This window comes from Thunnus albacares, chromosome 5 (assembly GCF_914725855.1).
Source record: "Thunnus albacares chromosome 5, fThuAlb1.1, whole genome shotgun sequence".
In the NCBI taxonomy this organism is placed as follows: Eukaryota; Metazoa; Chordata; class Actinopteri; order Scombriformes; family Scombridae; genus Thunnus; species Thunnus albacares.
In genome coordinates, this window is record NC_058110.1 from 7,123,650 (window position 1) to 7,145,703 (window position 22,054).

The 22,054-nt window shown below is 36.6% G+C and overlaps 1 protein-coding gene and 1 long non-coding RNA gene across 2 annotated transcripts; both read left to right on the plus strand.

The window, feature by feature from the left end:
• Positions 1 to 99: 99 nt before the first annotated feature.
• On the plus strand, positions 100 to 8,370 carry LOC122981868. Its single transcript, XR_006403352.1, has 3 exons — positions 100 to 207; positions 2,564 to 2,619; positions 7,296 to 8,370. It is a non-coding gene; the product is annotated as an uncharacterized LOC122981868 (long non-coding RNA).
• Positions 8,371 to 16,093: 7,723 nt separating this feature from the next.
• Positions 16,094 to 21,780, plus strand: LOC122982844 (E3 ubiquitin/ISG15 ligase TRIM25-like). The gene is made up of 4 exons (XM_044352423.1): positions 16,094 to 16,896; positions 17,763 to 17,902; positions 19,604 to 19,771; positions 20,359 to 21,780. Exons 1-4 carry the CDS (start codon positions 16,273 to 16,275, stop codon positions 21,065 to 21,067), a joined length of 1,641 nt encoding a protein of 546 aa, XP_044208358.1. The 5' UTR covers positions 16,094 to 16,272; the 3' UTR covers positions 21,068 to 21,780.
• The last annotated feature ends 274 nt before the right edge of the window (positions 21,781 to 22,054 follow it).

Sequence of the window (22,054 nt, forward strand, 5' to 3'; positions counted from 1 at the left end):
ACTGAGTTTCTCATACATAAAAAACCTATTGGTCAAATTAGATTAATTGAACAGCCATCCAGCCAATCACAGCCATTTGACCAACCCACCAGGCCGAGGAAGAGTAAATGGTTAAATTATAGTAAAGTCATGTTTGTGCATTCAGCAACGGTGCTTCTGTCACTCGCCGTTGGCTGTGTTAACAGATTAGGGAATAACAGATCAGAGGTATGAAACAGATATTTAACTAGTTAGTAATGTAGAATTTTCTTTTGTAACTTTGTCTTATTATGTGATGTGTCAGCTCAGCTAACATCATTGAACATAAATGAAATCCTATCCTAAATGTAATTTAAGTCAGGTGGCAAATTTGGTTTTGAGACTATTGTCGTTTTTAAATAGTCATAGACAAAGTCATAGACATTCATATTTAAGATGTGTAACATCTGTCTGTCTTAGGGAAATGTGTTACCTGTCTTATGGTAAAGTCTTAATTATCAAATTAATGTTTATTAGCATGCTAATCGCTAATCATGAGTTAAGCTAATTGCTAATTAGCCACCATGCTGGGCGGACTTTGGCAAGAATATGTACAAGTTACCTCTGTGTCCAGAATGTAAACTCACATAGTTCATGTTATTTTAAGCTAAATGCCAAAGGAATATGTTGCTTTAGACATCATGGTTTTACTCCTTATGTTAGGGAGTAAAGTGTGTTTTGCATTTAATATAAGTTAGAATGAGCTATAAAACAGAACTCTTATTGTTTAGCAAAGTCAGTATCACATTCACTGTCCAATGGATATTACTGTGATGGATATTACATGGCCAATACAAACGTGGGTTCATATAATCTTTAAAATGGATGGCATTTCAATTAGGTTTTTGTATATGTATATTTGTTTTAAATGTAAACATACTGCATACAACATGTGGGTTATTCTGTATCAAATCAGACAGAATCCAGGAAAGTGCAGCATGATCTCAGATTTTGTTTTTTGGCCCTTGATATTTTTTAATTTTTAAACTCTCAAAAAGGTATTATCTGGGAAGCCATGTTTGACATTAATATCTTGAAAAGTATTATTCCTAGCCTCATCAAACTTTGTAGGATCGAAGACAAACATGTTCTCAGTATGACCGAACCATCAAAAGTATGCATTTTTTGCATCCATATGGTATCAATCATTATTTTTTTATTCAAATACAGTCTTTTATTAATTTTGTGCCAATATTTGAGATCTCTACCACTAATGGACATTGAGATATTATGAATAAAACAAGACATGCTATGTGGGGTAGCTGGTGTCCTATAGTGTACAATGTCCTTCCTTGTTCCCTTCATAGATAAATACACATAGTTAAAGGCATTGTTTTAACTCTAGGAAAATAAACATCCATAATGAAGAAGCAGCTGAAGAAGCTTATTATCTGTACTTATGTGCGTCCCAGCCTCTGAAATATTGATTGGAGTAAAGAAATACATGTTGTCTGTAGGCTCATTTTACTATATGTCATTAAAAAATAATAAATAAACACATCCAACCTTTTATGTGGAAACACATTTATAAGCTTGAGAGGGACATTTAGGATACCACTTATTCCTCCTGATACCAGAGGTTTTATCAAAATATTTCACTTATTTTCAATATCCAGGACCTTACTGGAGACACAATTTTCAAATGCCCTCCATCAACCAAGGCAACTGTCTGTCAAGAGCATATAACACTTTGTAGTTTCTTAGGGTTCAATTTGTAGGCTGTAACAAGTCTGACTTCTTTATTATAAACTGTTGTAATTGTGATAAGGCTAATGCTATTTTAATGCATATTTGTTGAAGTTATGTTTGTAGTTAAGTGTATGATTTTTTGCTCTTTATAGACGTTTTCAATGAATACAGCCACTAATCAAATAAATACAGGGTTATACTGATGATATTGGTACTAATGATTCAACAAAGGTGAATTTATTCACAATAACAGTTGTAGACATTGACAAATCTCACCCTGATCAAAGAGTGTGTCCAAATTGAAACAGTTCTGCTGGTGGCCACCACACAAGTGAGCAAGTCTGATCTGTTTCTACAAAGACTGAACTGCAGATTACGTGTTTTTTTAATTGTGATCTTTTGGATTCCATACTGAGGCACAGTAAGGCATGTTGATGCTCAGGTTCTGAGAACTGGGTTGAAAGATATAACGTCCAGTATCTTCCAGTTCAGCACGCAGAAGCTGTACTTTAGAGTAACAAAAGAGAACTTTTGATGAGGGCTTTGCAAAGGTTCATTTGAGATTACTATAAAACCTGTTTCTGTGTGAGACAGCAATTAATTATAGAGCACTTGTAGCACTTGTTGATTGAGGTGATGGCACAGACTCAAAGAGGTAAGTCACTAAAACAACAAGAAAATTTTTTATAGGTGATCACAGAGCACCATGAATTATGGAGAACATCATGCGTTACCACCTTGTTGATATGATATCTTCAATTGGTTCACACTAATTTGACATAGTGTTAACCAACATGTCCTATGCTTAGAAAGAATTCAGGAGAAAGATTCACCAACATTTTCACCTTCATTACAGCTACAGACTGTGTTCAACCACCACAGCTTGATCTGTCTGCCATGGAGGAGGGTTCAGTGAGTCAGTTTTTGAACAGATAAGATAAAGAATCTTTACTTAATTTAGCCCAGAAACATCACATTTTCCAGAAATACAGTACATCCACCAAACATCAGTAGATTTAACTTATTATACAAACAATGTCCTCAGTTTTAGTTTACAATTGCTAATATACAGCATGTAAACAGGCTTTACTCTTCCTTTTCTACTTCATTCTTCATTCCAGTTGTGTGAGGACTCTAATTCTTTTTTCTTCACGTAAATTAATCATATTTAATCCAATGGTACGTAGGCCTACATCTATGGACCATATAGGCACAAAGAAGCTTCATAACCAATATTATCATTACATAATTGTGGATTTTCACTCTTATCAGTCTTTAAACTTTTATAACAAAATATATCAACAAAGGAAAAAAAGGAAGTAAAAAGTGCAAGGTGTTCTCACTGTCTGCTACTGTCTGCGCACATTCACTGTAGTGTTAGACCTTCCATAATTCGTATTTGTGTGATGTGGCTCTCTGATCTGATCGTGGTAAACATGAAAACAAGATAATAGACGTCCAGTCAGTGGATCAGACCTGCAGGTTATTCTCTCTCCACATCAACAGCTCACATGATTATATGCCCAAAACCTGTTGGGGGGTTTTGTTTGTTTGTTTTTCATTTTACATCTCAAATATAAGCTCATTTTAATTGAAGAAAATTAAAGAAATATGTCTAACATATTGATGTATTTAATTCTTGTTGTTTTTTAGCAAAATTATTTATCTGTAGATCTGCACAGCAACTGTTGGTTTTTATTCAAGTGATTGAGAATGAGCCTTTATTATTTAACTTCATCAAAATGTATAATAGCTACATTGATCCACAGTGCAAAATGTATTAGTTTCACGATAACGGCTCTAAAATTGTGACATACCTATGTTTTTTTTGTTTGTTTGTTTGGTTTTTTTTGGCCGATTCTTTTCTATTAGCCTGCCAACCCAGTTTACATTTTGATTTGAGACTGTGTTGTGTAAATTCATGACATTCTGCTATGAATTATATTGCCATATGTAAAACAATATATGCTGTTTTATACTTTAAACATGTACACTTTATGCATTGTTCCTGCTGTGGTCAAATAATAATTAGGATTATTTTGGTGTGAAAATTCTTCCTGTATTCACTGCTTAGCAGATTATATGAAATTATTAAAACCAATAAGCTTCTGCGTACATAGAGGTGCAAGTTATATTGGGGGTCTGGTGGCTCAGGGTGCCATGACAAAAAAATTTCCTTTAATGGTGTGCAATGTAGTAGTGTGCCCGAATCCAAATATGTTATTCGGCAAAGCACAAATAGCGTTTTTTTTTTTTTTTACAAACATTTACTTCGTACAAATATTTTAAAAATTATTTGTTTTCAGGAAGAAGAAAAAACATGTCAAATACCAGCATGCAGGTCGATTACATTGCTATCTCAGTTTTTCTCCTCTGCTCCGCTGTTAGGTCTATCAGCAAGTCTCAATGAGGGGAGTCACATCCACCTGCTATATGACGCACATTTCCTTATTTGGACATCACTCCTGGAATTTGGGGTGTTCCCCAGAGGTAAAGCTTAGCTGCTGACACAAGCAAAGTCCTGTCAAGGGACTCTCCATAACCTGTTGTTCCCCTTCTCCTTCCCACAAAGTTAGGTTGTAAAAATAGGCAATAAATGAAAAGTGCAAAGCAAGAATCACCATTTAAGTTCTTCTCTACACATTACATGCTGTGTTGTCTCTGTGTTCTGGGTGTATAAATAAGTAGAGGCCTGTCTGTGCATTTGCAATGCGTTTGGTTTAAGCTCAGTAGTCAGCACAGTCGTCTATGATCTGGGAGGCTGGAGTTTGAGACCCGATGTGGGGACCTCCTTCGTAAGATAGTTTATTCATTAACACTTTAATATTCTAAAATTAAAAGTGTAATAAAAACAAAAACTGGATTTTTACACCTATCTCCTCTTTTATTCGAATACAAACACAAATATAAATAATTTTGCTGCCTCAACAAATATAGATACAAATACTGGGCTCTTTGCACATCCCTAGTGCCATAGTCTAAAAAAGTTTATGAAGCACTGTGCTTTCAAATTTCACTCTTAAGATTTGAAACTTTATATGTCCATTATACATGTCCATCATTCACTTGTCCCTGATTGAACAGAAAGTGTTGTTTCTTGTTTTTTTGTTTGTAAGGATATTATTTAATGTTCTTGAGAATTTAGAATTAAAATAAAATAAGAAAGAAAAGAAAAAGCCTTTCTCAAGTGCTGTAACAGCAGAACACACAGCAGAGTAACATCATGAGCAAAATGACAGACAGGCAAATCATACAGGTATGCATACAAAGTGATCGAAGCCTTCATTACAATACTGTGGTGGCAGATGATCAACTGGAGAGGTGCCACCTGGTGGTTGATGAATAAACAACTGGAAGAAGACTTCTGTATTTTACAGTCAAAAATCAGTCATTTACTGTGGAGGAAGACAGTAGTCTATTAACATTTCTATTTAAGTGAGGATACTAAAGGATACTAAAACACAATATCCCCCAGCCACAGCCTGTTCATTCTTCTTTCCTCAGGTTGTGAGACTCCTCTGACTTATTATTTATTAATCAATTTATATAATTTCTGGGGGGGGGGGGGGGGGGGTTTCAGCATAAAGGAACTACAAACTACATTTTGTTATACAATCTTGTGTTGCAAAATGATAATAATAAATTAATCTTGAATCTTGAATCTGAATTTAAAAAAATACGATAAGGAAAGTAACAAACTGTATACATAGTATAATAATAAAAGAAGTACAAAATAAAAATCTCATTGTTTGAATTATTATCAAACTACTAAATTATGAGAATAACAATTATGAAATCCTCCAAACAAATGTCTTTGAAATAGGCTTCAGGTTTGGGAAAGAAAAAGAAATGAATTTATGCAGAGTCTCATATTACAATCTTGTGTTCCTTGATGATGGTTTTATTGAATTACAATTATGATATTTTGATATAAAACCTGTCAATGTTAAAACAAATCCCTACAGACTTAGGAAGTTATTTACAATGATGCACCATTAGAAGTCAGATAAGTTCAATGAAGATCAGCTAGAGGAATCACACCTGTATCTGGAAGGTCCAAGAGTTAGACATTTTTGAGAAAAATCCAACAAACACATTTACTGAAAAGTAACAGAAAGAAGAGATTTTTCCAGGCCACAGAATAGTCACAGTAAGGTTAATTAGAGTACAAATCTAATACAAATAATTGAGCCCAGCTGTAAATCCTGCAGGTCATCCTCCATGAGGCTGTCTTTCTGTGATGTTTTGGAGGTCACCTATGAACACAGCACAACACAGGATTAGAAAAAAAACACTGTGCATAGACAACAACTGTTACCCCATTGCAGCTTCATGATTGTTAAAGGATAAGGCTGCGATTTTCTATGTTTTCTTTATTTTTGTGTTATGTGTGTATCTTATTCCTCTGTGTTGTAGACCTTCATTGCTGTTCAAAAAACTATTAAAAACATGTCAGTGAGCCACACCACTACACTGGGTGACATGTTCCTTCACCATGGAGAGTTTGGGCTCGGTAGCTTGTTTAGAAATGGCTCAAAAGAGTAATAACAGCGATATTCAGTCTCTGAAGAGTAGTAGTATTCAGAGTAGTTCCTTAAAAGGAACGTGGTTCTGTTTACAGTGCTTCGCTGGCTTGTTGTGCTACATATCACAACCATTTGACTTTATACTAAAGTTATTTACAATGTACAATGTAGTAGCCTACAGGTCTATGGCACAGAGGAATAAGATATATCAGGCTTTGGATACACACATAATACTTGTAAGTAGATCAATTCATTGTTGGTTTGTCTCTGCACATGAGATTTTTCAACAATAAGAAATATGAAAATTGCCACCCTTTCATGGCTGTTGAAAATCCTACATGACATCTGATTTCATGGAGGAAAAAGACTCTGAAACAACATGGAAGGAGGATCCCTAGTGTGCTGACACTACCTCCCATAGGCCAGGTGTTTAGTAGCCAAACACATGACACTCTGATGTACTGCAAATGTATTATTGCAATATTTCACAATGTTCAAGCAGCTTTGACCTTTTGATCTTTTGATTTGCATACTGACACTTTCAAATAAATGTCTCTGTTGGCACAGTAAGGAATGCTGATGTTCAGGTTCTGTGTTTGTTGATCAAGAACTGGGTTGTCATGAAACATAACTTCCTGTAACCAGCGCACAGTGGCTGCACCTAAACACAAAAGATAGCTTTTGATGTGGGCATTCTTGCAAGGAATTTAAGTGTTGATTGAAGTGATGAGAGGGAGTCATTAAAACAATTAGTACAGCAATTAGTACAGCTCATGATATAAATCAACACCAACGACGTAAATAAGTTGAATTATGAAGAACATACATTTCATACTGTCTTGTAGATATGATATATTTATTTGGTTTACACTAACTTAACCTGGCTCCAACCTACATATACTGCATGCTTGACAGAGAAATAGATGGTTTCCCTATAAAGTTCAAAGCCTACACATCAAGACAAATCCTATTAGACAAAGACACTATGCAAAGAACACATGAAAACAAGGAATGCTGTTTCCAGTGGAGTCACATTCACCAACATCTTGATCTCCATTGCAGGTACAGGGTGTGTTCAAACACTGCAAGTTAATCCATCTGCCAAGAAACACTGTGCAGGCAGGTAAGATTAAAATAAATACAAAATAAATCAATTTACCCAAGAAACACCACATTTATCATATGTGCATTCACCAAATGTAAGGAGATTTAAGTTATAGGAACAATGGCTTTTGTTGGTTTTTACATTTGCTGATAACATGTTATCAGGCTACACTCATTATTTCCTACTTAAGCAATGTGATGATTCAACCTGACTTTTATTCAGGTAAATTCTATACTTTTTTATTCAATGGTACACACATTTATGGAGTGTGAGGGTAGAAGGGAGATGAGAAGTGATCATGTTAACTCTTAAGCTTCAACCTTCATTTCCTGTAAGTGTTGAAATCTCTGTTGAATTCAAGTATTTCATTTAGTCAACCAGCATCCAGTAAATGTACTGCCCGTTATTGCCAATAAAGAGCCAGTGTTCTAAGAATTTTAACTTGAGTCCGATAATTATATAAGTATATATATATATTAGTATTTTTTATTTGGAGCAGTTTTTTTGACATTACTGGGACGACTGGAAGTAATCATATGCAAGATCCTGGTAAGCCTAACTCACATGTTAAACAACTTGTTACTTTGAAAGACTGTCATGTTTTTAACAGGAGAATTGTGCAACTTTATAGTGATACTGTTATCATATGTTGGGATCAATCATATTCTCAACTGATAAAAGTGAAAGGAGATGGAGCTGCGGCTTAGCAATGTTTGGCTCTGTCTGAGCCAGTTTGTCTGATGACTGTCACTGCAACTGGAGCAGCACTTGGATTTGGTGTATAGTATGTGGGCATGTGATAGCACTGTTTGTATTATCTGTTTTGTATGTTGTCCTAAACTTGTCATGCCCTCCACTTCTGCCTCCTCCTAGTGGGTGTGTGTGTGTGTGTGTGTGTGTGTGTGTGTGTGTGTGTGTGTGTGTGTGTGTGTCTCTCTCTCTTTTTCTCTCTGTGGGTTCTAATTGCAGGAGTGGAGACAGGTTTGCGGGAGTCGGGCGAACAGCTGCCATTCATCAGGAGGTCTGCTTAAATATTGGGTGCAACAGTCATCATCTCGGGCACTTTTCACATAGGAAGGTTCGGCCTGCAACCCAGGGTTTCCTGCGAGATGAGAAAGCACAAAAAACTCTGGGGAAGAAGCCAAGTTAGTAACATGGATTGATGGTACATGAACGCATACAGATGGAGAAATACAGAAATATAAACATAGCACAAAAAGTAAGGAAATTTGTGTTTGGTAGATTATTTCTTTGTTGTAACAATGTTTCTTGGCAATGAATCTTATACCATTGGAAAGCCTGTTTATTTCCCTTTTAAATGGTGCCACATTTGTAAGGAACATGCATTTGTGGGATGAGCAGCAGAGCTGAGTATCTGGGTTGCGCTGATGAAAAATTTGCCAAATCTTCTCCGCCAATGCCAAACAGCTTATTCTGCTGTTGCTATTGACTCTTGTTTTGAGCTTCTGGTACCTCCAGGTCCTGCCAGGAGGCCTGCCATGACTGCCCTTCACTCTACCAAACACAAATTTCCTTACTTTACTTAATGCAATATCTCCTATTTGGTTTCACGATCGAATAATTTGTTCACTTTTGGTTTAACACTTGAATAGTGACACTCCTGCTATCTAGTCTAGTCTAGTCTAATGTATATTAATATCAATATTACTCAGCATTGATTCTCTAATTCTGAAAATGCTGTGGTGATTTGTTTGACAATACTAATTTTAACTTTTATGTATAGTTGCTGTATGAACTGTGGGACCCATTATTATTGCATTGCTTTTGATGATTAATAATGCACTGCAAGTTGGCATTCCAACTGGATGGTATTACATTCAATACATTTATATAATATAGCCTAATACAAAAGCATATCAGAAAATGTTTATTTCCAGTGATGGCATGTACTGTGTCTACATGTTAACGTTCATGCAGAGTGGACTTGTATTGTGTATTAAATTAAAATGAGCATTGACAGGTCACTAGAATAGTAAATTGTATGTGTTCACTTCACCTGTTGATCCTGCTGTGTTCCTCTGTATCAGGGAGGGTTCAGCTCAACAAAAAAGACAAAAAAAGATGAGTCTTTAATGAAAAAGCAATATTAACAGAATGCCAAAATACAGGGTGTTAATCAGCACAAATTGTATGATGATGATGTCTAATTCAGAAATGATTACTGGTGAAGATATCATGCTACACTGTGTTAGATCCTATGTCTGAGACAAGCTGCACTATTCACACACTGTGATCTATATCATCACCACATCAGTATAAATTGAGAATAATTCAGTAGAGAATGGATGTGTGTGTCGTGCCTTCAACAAATTCTGTCATATATTCAAAAGAAGAATTATTCATTTTATCTTATCTCTACGCTGTAAAAGAAAAAAATCGTAAAAAAATGGTAAAAAGTCTGGCAGCAAAAGTTCTCAAACACTCCGTCAAATAAACATTAGTTATTAGTTATTCTACAGAGATTTATTTTAAAAATATGGATATTTACTTTGGACATTGTCTACATTTTTACAGTCCAACCATTATAAAATCAAAAGAAAATCTCAGAAATTTAGCATTCTAGCAATATTTTATAGCGTAAGGCTTGAAGGGGTTGTTGTTGTTGCTGTTGTTGTTGCTGTTGTTGTTTCTTCGACCGTCTGTAGACTTACATGCAAGTGATTTGACTTTCAAGGGTATTTAGTAGCTGTTGTTAATTGAATATCACTGTGGTCCTCACTGTTAGTAGCAATTACACAATAATTTTCATAGAATTTAATGTAAGGTAACATTCAAGACCATTAAGTAATTGAAAAATCCTGTTAAAAAACTATAATATTCCATTATATTAATTTACAGATTACAGCCTTTATTTTATGGTGAATATTTTTAATAAAAATAATTTACTGTGTTTTTATGGCATTTACACTTAATGTAGAAAAAAACAAAAAAAACCCCTGTAAAATAATACAGTAAATTCCTGTGAAATAACTTTTAACCTGTCCACCAGATGCCCCTGGACTTTCCTTCCTGGTTCCCAGTACATCCACCTGCTCACCTGTTGCCACTCCCCAATTGTCTTCACTTGCTGCTCATTACCCCATCAGTCCCAGTACTACATATACCAGTCCTCTGTAATTCATTCTCTGCCAGTTTGTGTATGTTGCTTTGTTGTAGACTTGCGCTACAGCCACCATGTATCCTCCTGTTTCTTATCTGTTACCTGTTCCTGTTGTTACTTGGTAGGCAGAAGGTCAAAACGTGGTTTTGACCTGCCTGCCTTGCCCTTTTGGACTTCTTTGCCTGTTTTGGACTGCCTTTGCCACCTGTAAGCCTGTTGTTTCAGATTTTGATTATTAAAGCCCTTTTTCCCAAATATGTCCTTTTATCTTTGGTGTCTGCATTTTGAGTCCTCCTCCCGTTTGCCCTGTACACACAACCATGACACTCACCAGTGTCTGGTTGGTTCATTATTTACGAAACAATCACAGCAAAATATTAGTCCTGGAATCCTTTTCCTCTTGGATCTTTACACATTTCGTTCCTCTGTCCTTGAAATGATGTGATATTATTCAAATGTGGACAAATACAGTGAAAATCCAACACCTGAATCTTTTTTTAACTCCTCGGTTCAATACTGTAGAATAGATTTTTGATGGACTTTTCATGGAAACTTCAATATTGTGTAACAAGGAAATTTCTCCACTATGATCAACCAAAGCAAATGTCTGTCAAAAGCATGCAACACTTTGTAGTTTCCTAGGATTCAATTTGTAGAGTGTAACAAGTCTGACTTCCTTATTATAAAATGTTGTCATTGTGATGAAGTTAATGGTATTTCAATGCATATTTACTGAAGTTATGTTAGTATGATCTTTTGCACTTTAGCAATGAAAATACAATCACTAATCAGGTAAATACAGGGTTATACTGATAATATTGGTATTAATGATTCAACAAAGGTGAATTTAATCACAATGACAGTTGTAGACATTGACAAATCTCACTCTGATCACTGGGCGCAGCTCCTGCCCAACAGGTTTGTCCAGACTGAAGTGCATAGGAAACAGTTCTGCTGGTGGCCACCACACAGATGAGCAAGTCAGATCTGTTTCTATAAAGGCTAAACTGCAGATTATATGTATTTTGTTGTTGTTTGTGATCTTTTGGATTCCATACTGAGGCACACTGAGGAATGTTGATGCTCAGGCTCTGAGAACTGGGCTGAAAGATATAACGTCCAGTATCTTCCAGTTCAGCACACAGTAGCTGTACTTTAGAGTAACAAAAGAGAGCATTTGATGAGGGCTTTGCAAAGGTTCATTTGAGATTACTATAAAACCTGTTTGTGGGAGGCACACAACAATTAATTATAGAGCACTTATAGCACTTGTTGATTGAGGTGATGGCACAGACTCAAAGAGGTAAGTCATTAAAACAATGACAAGAAAATTTTTTATAGATGATCACAGAGCACCATGAATAATGGAGAACATCATGCTTTACTGCCTTGCTGATATATCTTCAGTTGGTTTACACTAATTTGACATAGCTTTAACAATAACCTATGCTTAGCCATCATGATCAGTCCTACAGAAATATAGTTTAAATTTTCCTCAATGCAATATCTCCTATTTGGTTTCACAATCAAATAATTTGTTCACGAATAGTAACACTCCTGCTATCTTGTCTAGTCTAGTCCAATGTATGTTAATATCAATATTATTCAGCATTGATTCTGTAATTCTGTAAAAACTGTGGTGAATTGTTTGACAATGCTAATTCTAACTTTTATATATAACTGCTGTTTGAGCTGTGGGATCCATTATTATTGCATTGCTTTAGATGATTAACAATGCACTGAAAGTTGCTTCATATCAAAATAAACAAAAACTCTTTTGGGGAAAAATCCTGTGTCCTGGTGTTCACTGCTTTGCACACATTATTGGTTGATGAATTTGTACAGCAAGATTAGCATTTTCATTTTATTCCACTAAGAGATCAACTCTGGCTTTACTGTGATGTTATGCAGTTATCTACATTTATAATGGGGAACTCACATTAACTGATTTCACAGCTTTGTTTGCTTTGTCACACTTACATGTAGGTGCACTAGATCATGTGAATTTAAGGTTTCTGTCTCATTTGGTACAAGATGATTGGAGCCTCCATGACAGTAATGAGTTGGCAGCTTTAAGTGCCACCTGGTGGTTGAAGAATGAACAACCTAAAGTAGATTCGTCTGCTGTGGATTATTTATAGATACTTTTTTTAAAAAATGTTGATTTTACTGTATTGCAACATTAGAAGTCACATAATTCATTTAATGGAGTCAGCTGTGTGCAATCAAGGTATGACAAGTGATTTTAGATTAATTACGTAATTATGATACACCATTAAATGAAATTTTCTGTGTAAATAAGTGAGTGACATATGCTGCCTTTAGCGTGCCGCTAGATTTTCTTCGACAGTAAATCACAAACAAGGCCTGCCATTATATTTGATATTTTTCAAGATTTTTAATTTGTCATTTTATTCAGCACATACATATTATGTGATATCAGAGCGAAAATTAAATAGGAGAGAGGCCCACATATACCAAACTCCCAGCTAAATTTATCTGCAATCCTTTTCAAATAATTTAAATATTTTACTGTAGCTTCAGTCAAGCATTAATACAGAGTGTGTCTGGTACATTTTCATTAAGTGTGGGAAAAGCCTGTATTTCTAATGAGGAGTTTAAACAGTGATATCAGTGAGTTGGGGGAATTGGAAATGGATTCAGTGACGTATTCCTTGTCTTGAAGTAACATCCTGAACTGTGTCTTTTATTGTTGCAGATGTGTGATGTGTATAGACACCAATGATGGGAGACTAAATATTAGAAGAAACAACTCTCAGTAAGCTGTAATGCAAAAACGATCCAACAGCACCACAAACTGTGTTTGAATCAACACTTACAACAGTTTCAGCAAAAACTGAACATTACAGGCTTCATTAAAGGTTCATTGCAGGGATGATGATAATGATGATGATGATGATGATGATGATGAAAAATATATGGCCAGAAATTAGTGACAGACTTGAAGACACCAAAAGGGACCAATTGTATGATGAGAACCTTCTTTTCATACTTAAATACATGATACTTTTAATACTGCACTTACTATACTTTTAGTCAAGTAAGTCAATTTGTGATCACTAAATAAGTTGCAAGGAGTGAGGCCAGTGTTTGATAACTTGTTAGACTAGTGTGTTGTTATATCATATTGAAATATTAACATTCAAATTGATTAAATTGAAATTAAGACACCTGTGGTAATAAATGGTATTAATTCAGAATGAAGCATCTTTATTATTTGGTCTGGTATATATAAATATGGGTAAAATTCACATGGTACAGAAACATGTATGATCAGAGGTAAAACACTGGCTATGAGTCATTTTTATTTAATGCTATGGTCATAGTATAAATAATTCAAATTGATTTGAAAAAATTCAATATCATTTGAATGGTGAATCTGAGGGATGGATATCTCAAAAGTTGCTTACATAGAACCAAAACTATCTGATTAACTAGTTTCCACAAGAGATAAGTTAGTGATTTGTTTGAGTTTGTTTGTTTGTTTGTTTGTTTGTTTGTTTGTTTGTTTGTTTTAACCATTTAGATTTGGATGAACTGACCCTCAAGTACACAAGGTGGAGCCAGAGATGACGACAACTTAATCCATTTGTTTGTTAGTAACTGTTTGCGTCTCTCTCTCTTAGTTTTCAAAGTAATTGTACATGTTCGTGTGTGGGTGTGTGGGTGTGTGTGTGTGTGTGTGTGTGTGTGTGTGTGTGTATGTGTTTTATTACCCTGTTTCCCATTATACAGTATATTCAAGAATCCAAGTAATGGTGATATTGCCACTTTTACTGCTAAAACAGATTTGTTAACATGACATACAGCTGACATACAACAATATGTATGTACAACACAAAGTCATAAGATGCTATTTAATATACATGTGTACACATACACATGCATAGTTTTGAGTATGCTTTATCCTCTATGGTAGGACATTCTGCACCTCTGAAATATGCTGTAATTTAACATTTTTAATATTAATATGAGCATCTTGCAAAGAAAAAGATATTTAAATCATATTTTTGCTGTTTGTTTTCTAAAGTTGCAATTTGAATTCACTTCTTCAATTTGAATTCACTAAGGTGTAAAAGTGCTAAAAAGTATGAAAAATTTAACATCTGCAGTTCCATGCCAATTTATCAAACTCAATCTGCTGATGGGGACTGTGTGAGATGGTTGAAAGCTCCAGAACAAGCAAGTAAGTGGGCCTTGAGTTGAGACTGTTTCATCGAGTTTCTACCTCTAATTAGTTTCTACTAATAATTCTATTTATTTATCTGCGAAGTTTTTTGTTACATGCTGTTTCATGCTGGTTCCCTGTTCTTTCCCAGGCCCCTGTTTCCCACACCTGCCTGCCAGATGTCCTTCCTGATGTCCTTGTCTCAAAGCAACACCAGTGTTTGTTGTCCCAAACTGTACTTACAGACGTGCTGACAAACATGTCAGAGTACAACCAGCAATGATGCATCATAATCTCATGTTAACCTATATAATAATGGAAAGATGGGATGCATGTGAGGAATGAGACATGCACACTATAATGAATACTGTTCACTATGTTTGATAGTTATTAAGAAGGGCTTCTGTTGTTTGTTTCAACAGCCTGAAGAACAGCTGCAGTTTGCCAAACTGTTAGATAATCACATTTTTCTGTAAACAAATTATGTTCAGTCAGTGAGTAAACATCATCTATCTATTTTAGGAACTGAATGCTTCTATACTTCAATTTACTATATATGAGGTCCTATGTATTATGTGTTTGTCAAACAAGAACTTAGTATACAGTGCCTACACTTATTTTGGAAATAGTTGATGCCACCACTTTAAATGGTTTGCTTAGAGAACTCTCTTCACTTTCACTTTTTCCACTTGACTTTTTGTTGGTAGGTGACCTTGCTCCCTCAACTGAAAAGTATCTTGAAGTGCCACCTAGATTCTGTATTAAAACATAACAACACTGAAGGAGGTGGAAGTAATGAGCATTTGTCCCTGTGATGTTTACAGTCAACAGTAGATGTCTTGTGCATGTGATTCTACTGTGTGTAGGAAACCAGGTTCCCCCATTTACTGTGCATCCAAAAAGCAATACGTACTGTAGATACAAAATGAACATAATGTTGCTGTTGGATAAAACCTTGAATCTGTTCAGATGTTATCAGATTGAGCACATATGTTTTATGTTCTGTAAAGGATTTTAATACACCTAATGAGTTATTGAACTCTCAAGCCTTTAACCTTTCTGATAGCAACTGAAGCTAAAACTAGTCAACTATCACAAATTGTGTATGCAGCAAACACGATTTCTCACATGTAAGATTTCCTCTTGCTTAGAGTTAGATTTATGCATGGTGGATCCCAGGAAAGAGGGGCTCTGATTCTCAACTTTAAATTGCTTAAATGAGTTCTGAGGACTTGATCATAATACTGTCATGCCTTGCATATTTGTACCATCAATAGTCCCTATGGGGGTGTGAATTCCTGGCAGCACAGCAGACCGGGCCTCTTGGAAAGGAATGCTGTCCTGCACACATTTGTGGATACACCTCCTGCTGTTCTGGTAAACAATAAAGGTTGCTCTCTTCCTTGTTTTCTCTGTATACTGACTGTTGTCTTTGTAGACTCACCTGCAGCCTCATCGAGTGAGACGACGAAACAGAGTGAAGAAGAGACAAAAGATAGCTTTAAGTACAAGTACAAGTTGTAGGTGAGGGAGGAAGGGTACAAGGTTTTAACAAGAAGAGTGATAAGAGAAGAGAAATAACCAGCAGCAACAAAAGAAGCTACCACCACCATCACCTCCCATCATGTCTTTGTCCAAGTCAGAGGAGAAGCTAGCCCACGAGCTGAGCTGCCCCATCTGCCTTCAGCTCTTCTCTAATCCGGTGGTTCTTCCCTGTGGCCACAACTACTGTCAGGCCTGTATCCAGAAGACCACTGATGCCGTGGACAAAAGTGGCAAAACGCTGCCACGTTGCCCAGAGTGTCGTGAGGAGTATCAGGGTATAGCTACCCTGCAGAAAAACTTCAAACTCTGCAACATCATAGAGGGTTACTTAGCGAGCGCACCACCACTGGAGATTCAGCCTGAGACGTCCCAGAAGATGGAGGTTTACTGCGACCACTGTATAGATGAGCGATCACTGGCTGTGAAGACCTGCCTGAAGTGCGAGGTGTCGCTGTGCTCCAGGCACCTTCAGAGACACCACGAGAAGGAGTCGTTCAGGGCCCACTCCGTGGTGGAGCCCCTGACTGAGTTTGGGATGAAGGACTGTGCCATCCACCGGCGTCCCCTTGAGTACTTCTGCTCCAATGACATGACCTCGCTGTGCACCACATGCTTCATCGAAGGCCATCACAAGAACCATGATGTTCTCACCTTCAGTGTAGCCGAAGAGGAGATGAGGCGAGCGCTGGAGAACCGCAGCAAGGTAGTTTCATTGGCTTCAGATACACTAACCTGAAATGAATTCTACATACACTTTTTCCTACAGTGTTACTGTAACAGTACAGCAGTACATTGTTTTGCAGTCATCCATATAGATTAGAGGCAATTAGAACAAGAGTAAGAGTTTTTAATTGGTATACTTTCACTTACTTTACTTGCTTCCAATTAAATACAAGTATAAACTAGACATTCGTTTAGTCAGTGCATGTACAGCTGATTTGTCTACAGGCAAACATACAATTCAATATAAATAAAGAATAGTGTTTCCAATATTAAATGAATAATGAATTAATATTTACTTGTGTACTTGTTTACTTTCAAGGACATTCCTATTTTCCCTATAATTACTACCAAATTATATTTCTCTTACTAGGAAACATTTTCAAATTAAAGCATTAGAGTGCGCACATATAATGACGAGGTTTTACTTTGTATCCGTGAGAAACAACAATGAAAACGTGACACATTCAGGTTTTTAATAGAGTGGCTGGCAGCTATCTGGCACACTACCAGTGTTCTTGAGACTGGAGAATGATAAGAATGCATTAGTGGTGAGAACAGTATAATGACTTCTGACAGGGTAAAAGTGAGTTGTCAATTCAAGGTGACTGATTTGAATACTTAAATCACATCTTTGCAGAGTAGAAGTGCTAAACCATTGTTCTAAAAAGTCGCATCATGTTCAAGAAAGAAAATGATCATGGGCCTCTTGCATCATGCAAAGGGAATGACAGTGTGTTTTTCCTCGTTCCTTGATGTTCCTTGATGACATGTTACAAGAAAAGACTTTCTTCCTGTACAGTGTACAGTGTCACAAAAATCTGAACTAGGTGAAATATGTGTTTTCAGGTGGTTTCCTGTAGGCTGCAGATGACAGAAGCTCTCCTGCAGAAGACAGCAGAGGAGCAGGGAGCCTCTGAAGCTATAGAAGACAAACTGGTCAACAAGGCTGTCTCAGTCATGGATGGTATGGCTGCACTAGTGGACAGGTAATGTACTGCACATGTGCTGGTATTTCTACTGCACTGAAAAGAACCGTGGTGTTCTAAAGCAGATATGATGATGTATTGAAAAATGCATTTTAAAAACATATTTGCTCAATCAGCATCTTACTATGAGCATCGAGGTCCATGAAAATACAATTCTCTGCCAAAGTTGGAACAGTTTTGATTATTTTGCAAGAGAGATTTGCACCAATCAGGATTGACCTAGATTTGAATCAGAATCTGATGACATTGTGAGATTGTTGGATAATGGTGTTTATCCACTACCAGTCAAACCACAGTTGATCAAACCACAGTTACACAGTCCTGATGAAGCAGATTACCTGAGAAACTCTTTATAAATAATACCTAATGACATATTTTTTCTGAATTTTAACAATGATGCGTATTTAGTCATGAATATTTAATGTATTAGAGAAATAGTTGTGACAGCATTGGCTTTAAGAGCACAGAGGATGACTGGAACTTTCACCCTTTCACCCTCATCTGTTGACAAGAAAAACACAGTCTCAATCTTTTGGAAATGTACCGCAATCTACCAAATATACACACACAAAAAAAGAGAAGGCTTTTTATGTGGTTATTACTGTAATGTTTTGTACTATAATGCCCTCTATGTGTGAATGATATGAATAATATATTCTACCAAACATGTAATCTTTATATCTCAAAAGCTTTAATGACATAGAAATATATACAACAATTTCTAGATAAAACTACAAAATAGATATGTATATTCCTCTAATCAGGTGAATTCAAATTAGTAAGGCAATGTTCTATGTTAGTGTTAAAAAAGGAGTTTGTTGGACTACCACTCCTGTATTATAAATTACAGGTTGTTATATGTGTAAAGTCACTGACAGCACAATTTACGGTATGTGCATCAGATAACCACACCAGTTCCTCCCTCAGGCTTGAAGAGCAGGAATAGGCGGTGACTATTGTAGATTAAAATACACACCAAAACTATGTGTACCAGACATTTGATGCAATGAATCCAGTTCATCTGCATTTCCAGCCTGCCGGTAGAAGTGTTCAAATGTCCTGTTTCAATTATAAAATGCTGATAGCTACAGTAATCATTCATCTCATTATTCAGTATTGTATAATTCAATTTAATTACATGTAAAAACAAAAACAAAAAACTGTTTCTATACAGTATTTTTGTACAAAAACAAACAAACAAAAAAAAACAGTGAGTACACCAAGAGACACTGAAATTCCCCGCTGAAACTCCCTGTTGAAAAATAAGGATTCAGTTGATGATGACTAATTTGAGTGAGAGTTATCAGCACAACTGTGGGAAGAGTACAGTCAATAGATTCTCAGAGGAAAACAAAGTACTTGAGTATATGAGAAGATACAGTACAAGGGCTGGCAGATACATCAAGGACAAAGCATATAACATGGATGGATACAGAAATTAAACATTAAACAATCACTTAGTCCTCCAATAAATATATAAATATGTGAAACAAAACTTCATAGTAAACAACTCAAACTTACTGAAGTAAATCTATACTCTATGTGTATGTGCCCACATACATGAGTTTATCTCTAGTAAGTAATAATAAAAAAGTGCAGCTAGTAATTGGAGGGGGAAATAAAGTGTATGGGTGGAACACCATTATAATAATGTCACTGACTGGAGTTTTAGGTTTACCTTCCTTACTGTGTTGCATTCAGGTACAGGGAGCGTCTGCATCTGCTGTTAGAGGAGGAGCGAGGCCAGCGCAAAAAGAGCTGGCAGATTGGACTAGAGGCACTGGAGGAGCAACAGCAGCAGTTACTGGAGGCCCAACGAAGTGCCATGCAGGCCCTCAATGTGACAGACACATGCCTCTTCATACACAGGTGCACTTTTGTTTTTAGACAGAAATATGTACTGCTTTTACAACTAAAATGAATAAATACAACAAATAAACTAAAATCTCTCTCTGAAATCGAGTGAAAGAAATATCAACTCAACATACTGCATTTTCACTGATAAATTGACAATGTTCTTAATTATGTGTTTACTGTATCTCATAGTATATGGATAGATTAGAAAAAATAGAGATTTGTGGAGACATGTTCCATTAAAATGTTTTTCAAGTCATTCATATTATTATCTTTACAAATTAAGGAAATATATACTGCATTGTACATATATTTTTTTCAGAATGAACATTATTAGCTATTAGCACTTGTTAAATATAGTATAATAATATAAAGGGTTCTTACATATACAGTGTGTGCAATCAGGTCCATACACACAAATTGTTTAATGCATATATATTCATAAAAATGTCTGCTGGCCCTAGATATTTTCACCCCTGTGCTTTTATGCAGCTTAAATAAGCACAGACATGTGATGCAGAGTAACAAAGTAGATCACATGCTACATACAGTAGCATGGTAAAACAATGGAAATCAACCCAGGAAATGTTTCTGCTCTCCAGGTTCATGCTGATTGAGCACAAGCTGAGGGAAGTCGTCTCAGGCACCGTTCCCTCCAAGATCCCCTCAAAGGCTCCGCTCAACACCAAGCGTCTCCAGGCAGGTCTCAAAACCCAAGACTTCCGCTTAGAAATGACCCGCCTCCTGGATTCCCTCTCTATCCTTCTCAACCCTCTGGACCTCTCCTTCAACCTCTGCACTGCCCACCCCAGCTTGATAATCTCCAACGATCTGCGCACGGTCAAGTACAGTTCCACTAAGCAGTCCTATGCAGAGCACCCAGAGCGCTTTACAACCGCACCCCAGGTCCTGTGCAGCCAGGGGTTCTCATCAGGTGAGCACATATGGGTGGTAGAAGTGGGGGCCAACAGCATGTGGTCGCTGGGCGTGTGTTACAAGAGTATCCCTCGCCGTGGTGACCACAGTCGTCTAGGACACAACTCTGTGTCCTGGCGACTGCAGTGGAAAAACGGCAAGCTGACAGTGTGTCAGTCCTCCTGCAATGTGGCACTGGCGGAAATGGCCCATCATCCACTGAGGATTGAGGTAGCGCTGGACTATGAGGGGGGGACATTAACGTTCCACAGCACCAAAGGGCGCAGGGAGCACCTCCATACCTTCAGGGCTGTGTTTAGGGAGCCGGTTTACCCAGCATTCAGTATCCACTCAAACACATCAGAGTCTTGGATCACACTGCACAGTGGGATGTGAACACAACAGTTTTAGTTTAATATTTCCCATGCAGAGAATTTATTTGGTTGTTCAACCAAGTAAATCCTCCCCCCACTAAAAAGATTTTTTCTCTGTATTCTTGTATTTACTGATTCCTTTCAAAACCCTGTATGGAAATACTGTAAAAAGTACAGATTGACTCAAAATTGTGCCAAAATGGTGCATTCATGTGTAACTGAAGTAGAAGAATGACTTCCTGACTCAGAGTACCAGAGGTATACAATGTTGTTTTGTGTCAAGTCCCACAGTTCAGAGCTGTGGACACAGCAAATCAGTTCTCAACCACTGGGAAACTAGGCTGTTTAATAAATGGCATGCTATTTGTTGTCTAGCATGACTGCATTATTGGCCTGTAACATTTTAGTCACGTGAGATAATTTGTTTACAAAAACTTTGTTTTTTATTTGTGATTAGGATGATTTTTGTGGAGTATATAGATCAATATAAGTGTTTCATAAATGAATTAGCTTTGTGGGCTTTTCTTTTTAACCTTTCTATCTGAGACGCTAATATTTAGCATGTTTCAGTTTTTTTGTGTTTGTTGAAAAGTAACCGAATGTCTAATGAATGTTGTGTGTTTGCCTTTTATTTTCTTTATATACTGTAAACACTGATGTGCGTAAACCCTGACATTTAGGCGGAATATGAGACATGCTTTGTGTTTATGCTACAAATAAACTCAGATAATAATGTCTGTGTGTGTGTGTTATCAAAATGTGCATCCATAGTTGATATGGCCCTTTGACCACAGTTCATTCAAGGTTGCTTTAGTGCAGAACATCAAGGCTGCCAGGTTGGGCTGTAAATGGGGGACTATCAGCGATTCACCCGTTCTAATTTCAACGGAATGCACGTGCAAAAAACAGGTGGATAAATATTTTTTTGATGAATATTTCAAGTTGCCAACAGCACCTTAATAATACATCAGTAGGAAAGCATGCTGTTGGATTATAGACACCTGTAAGA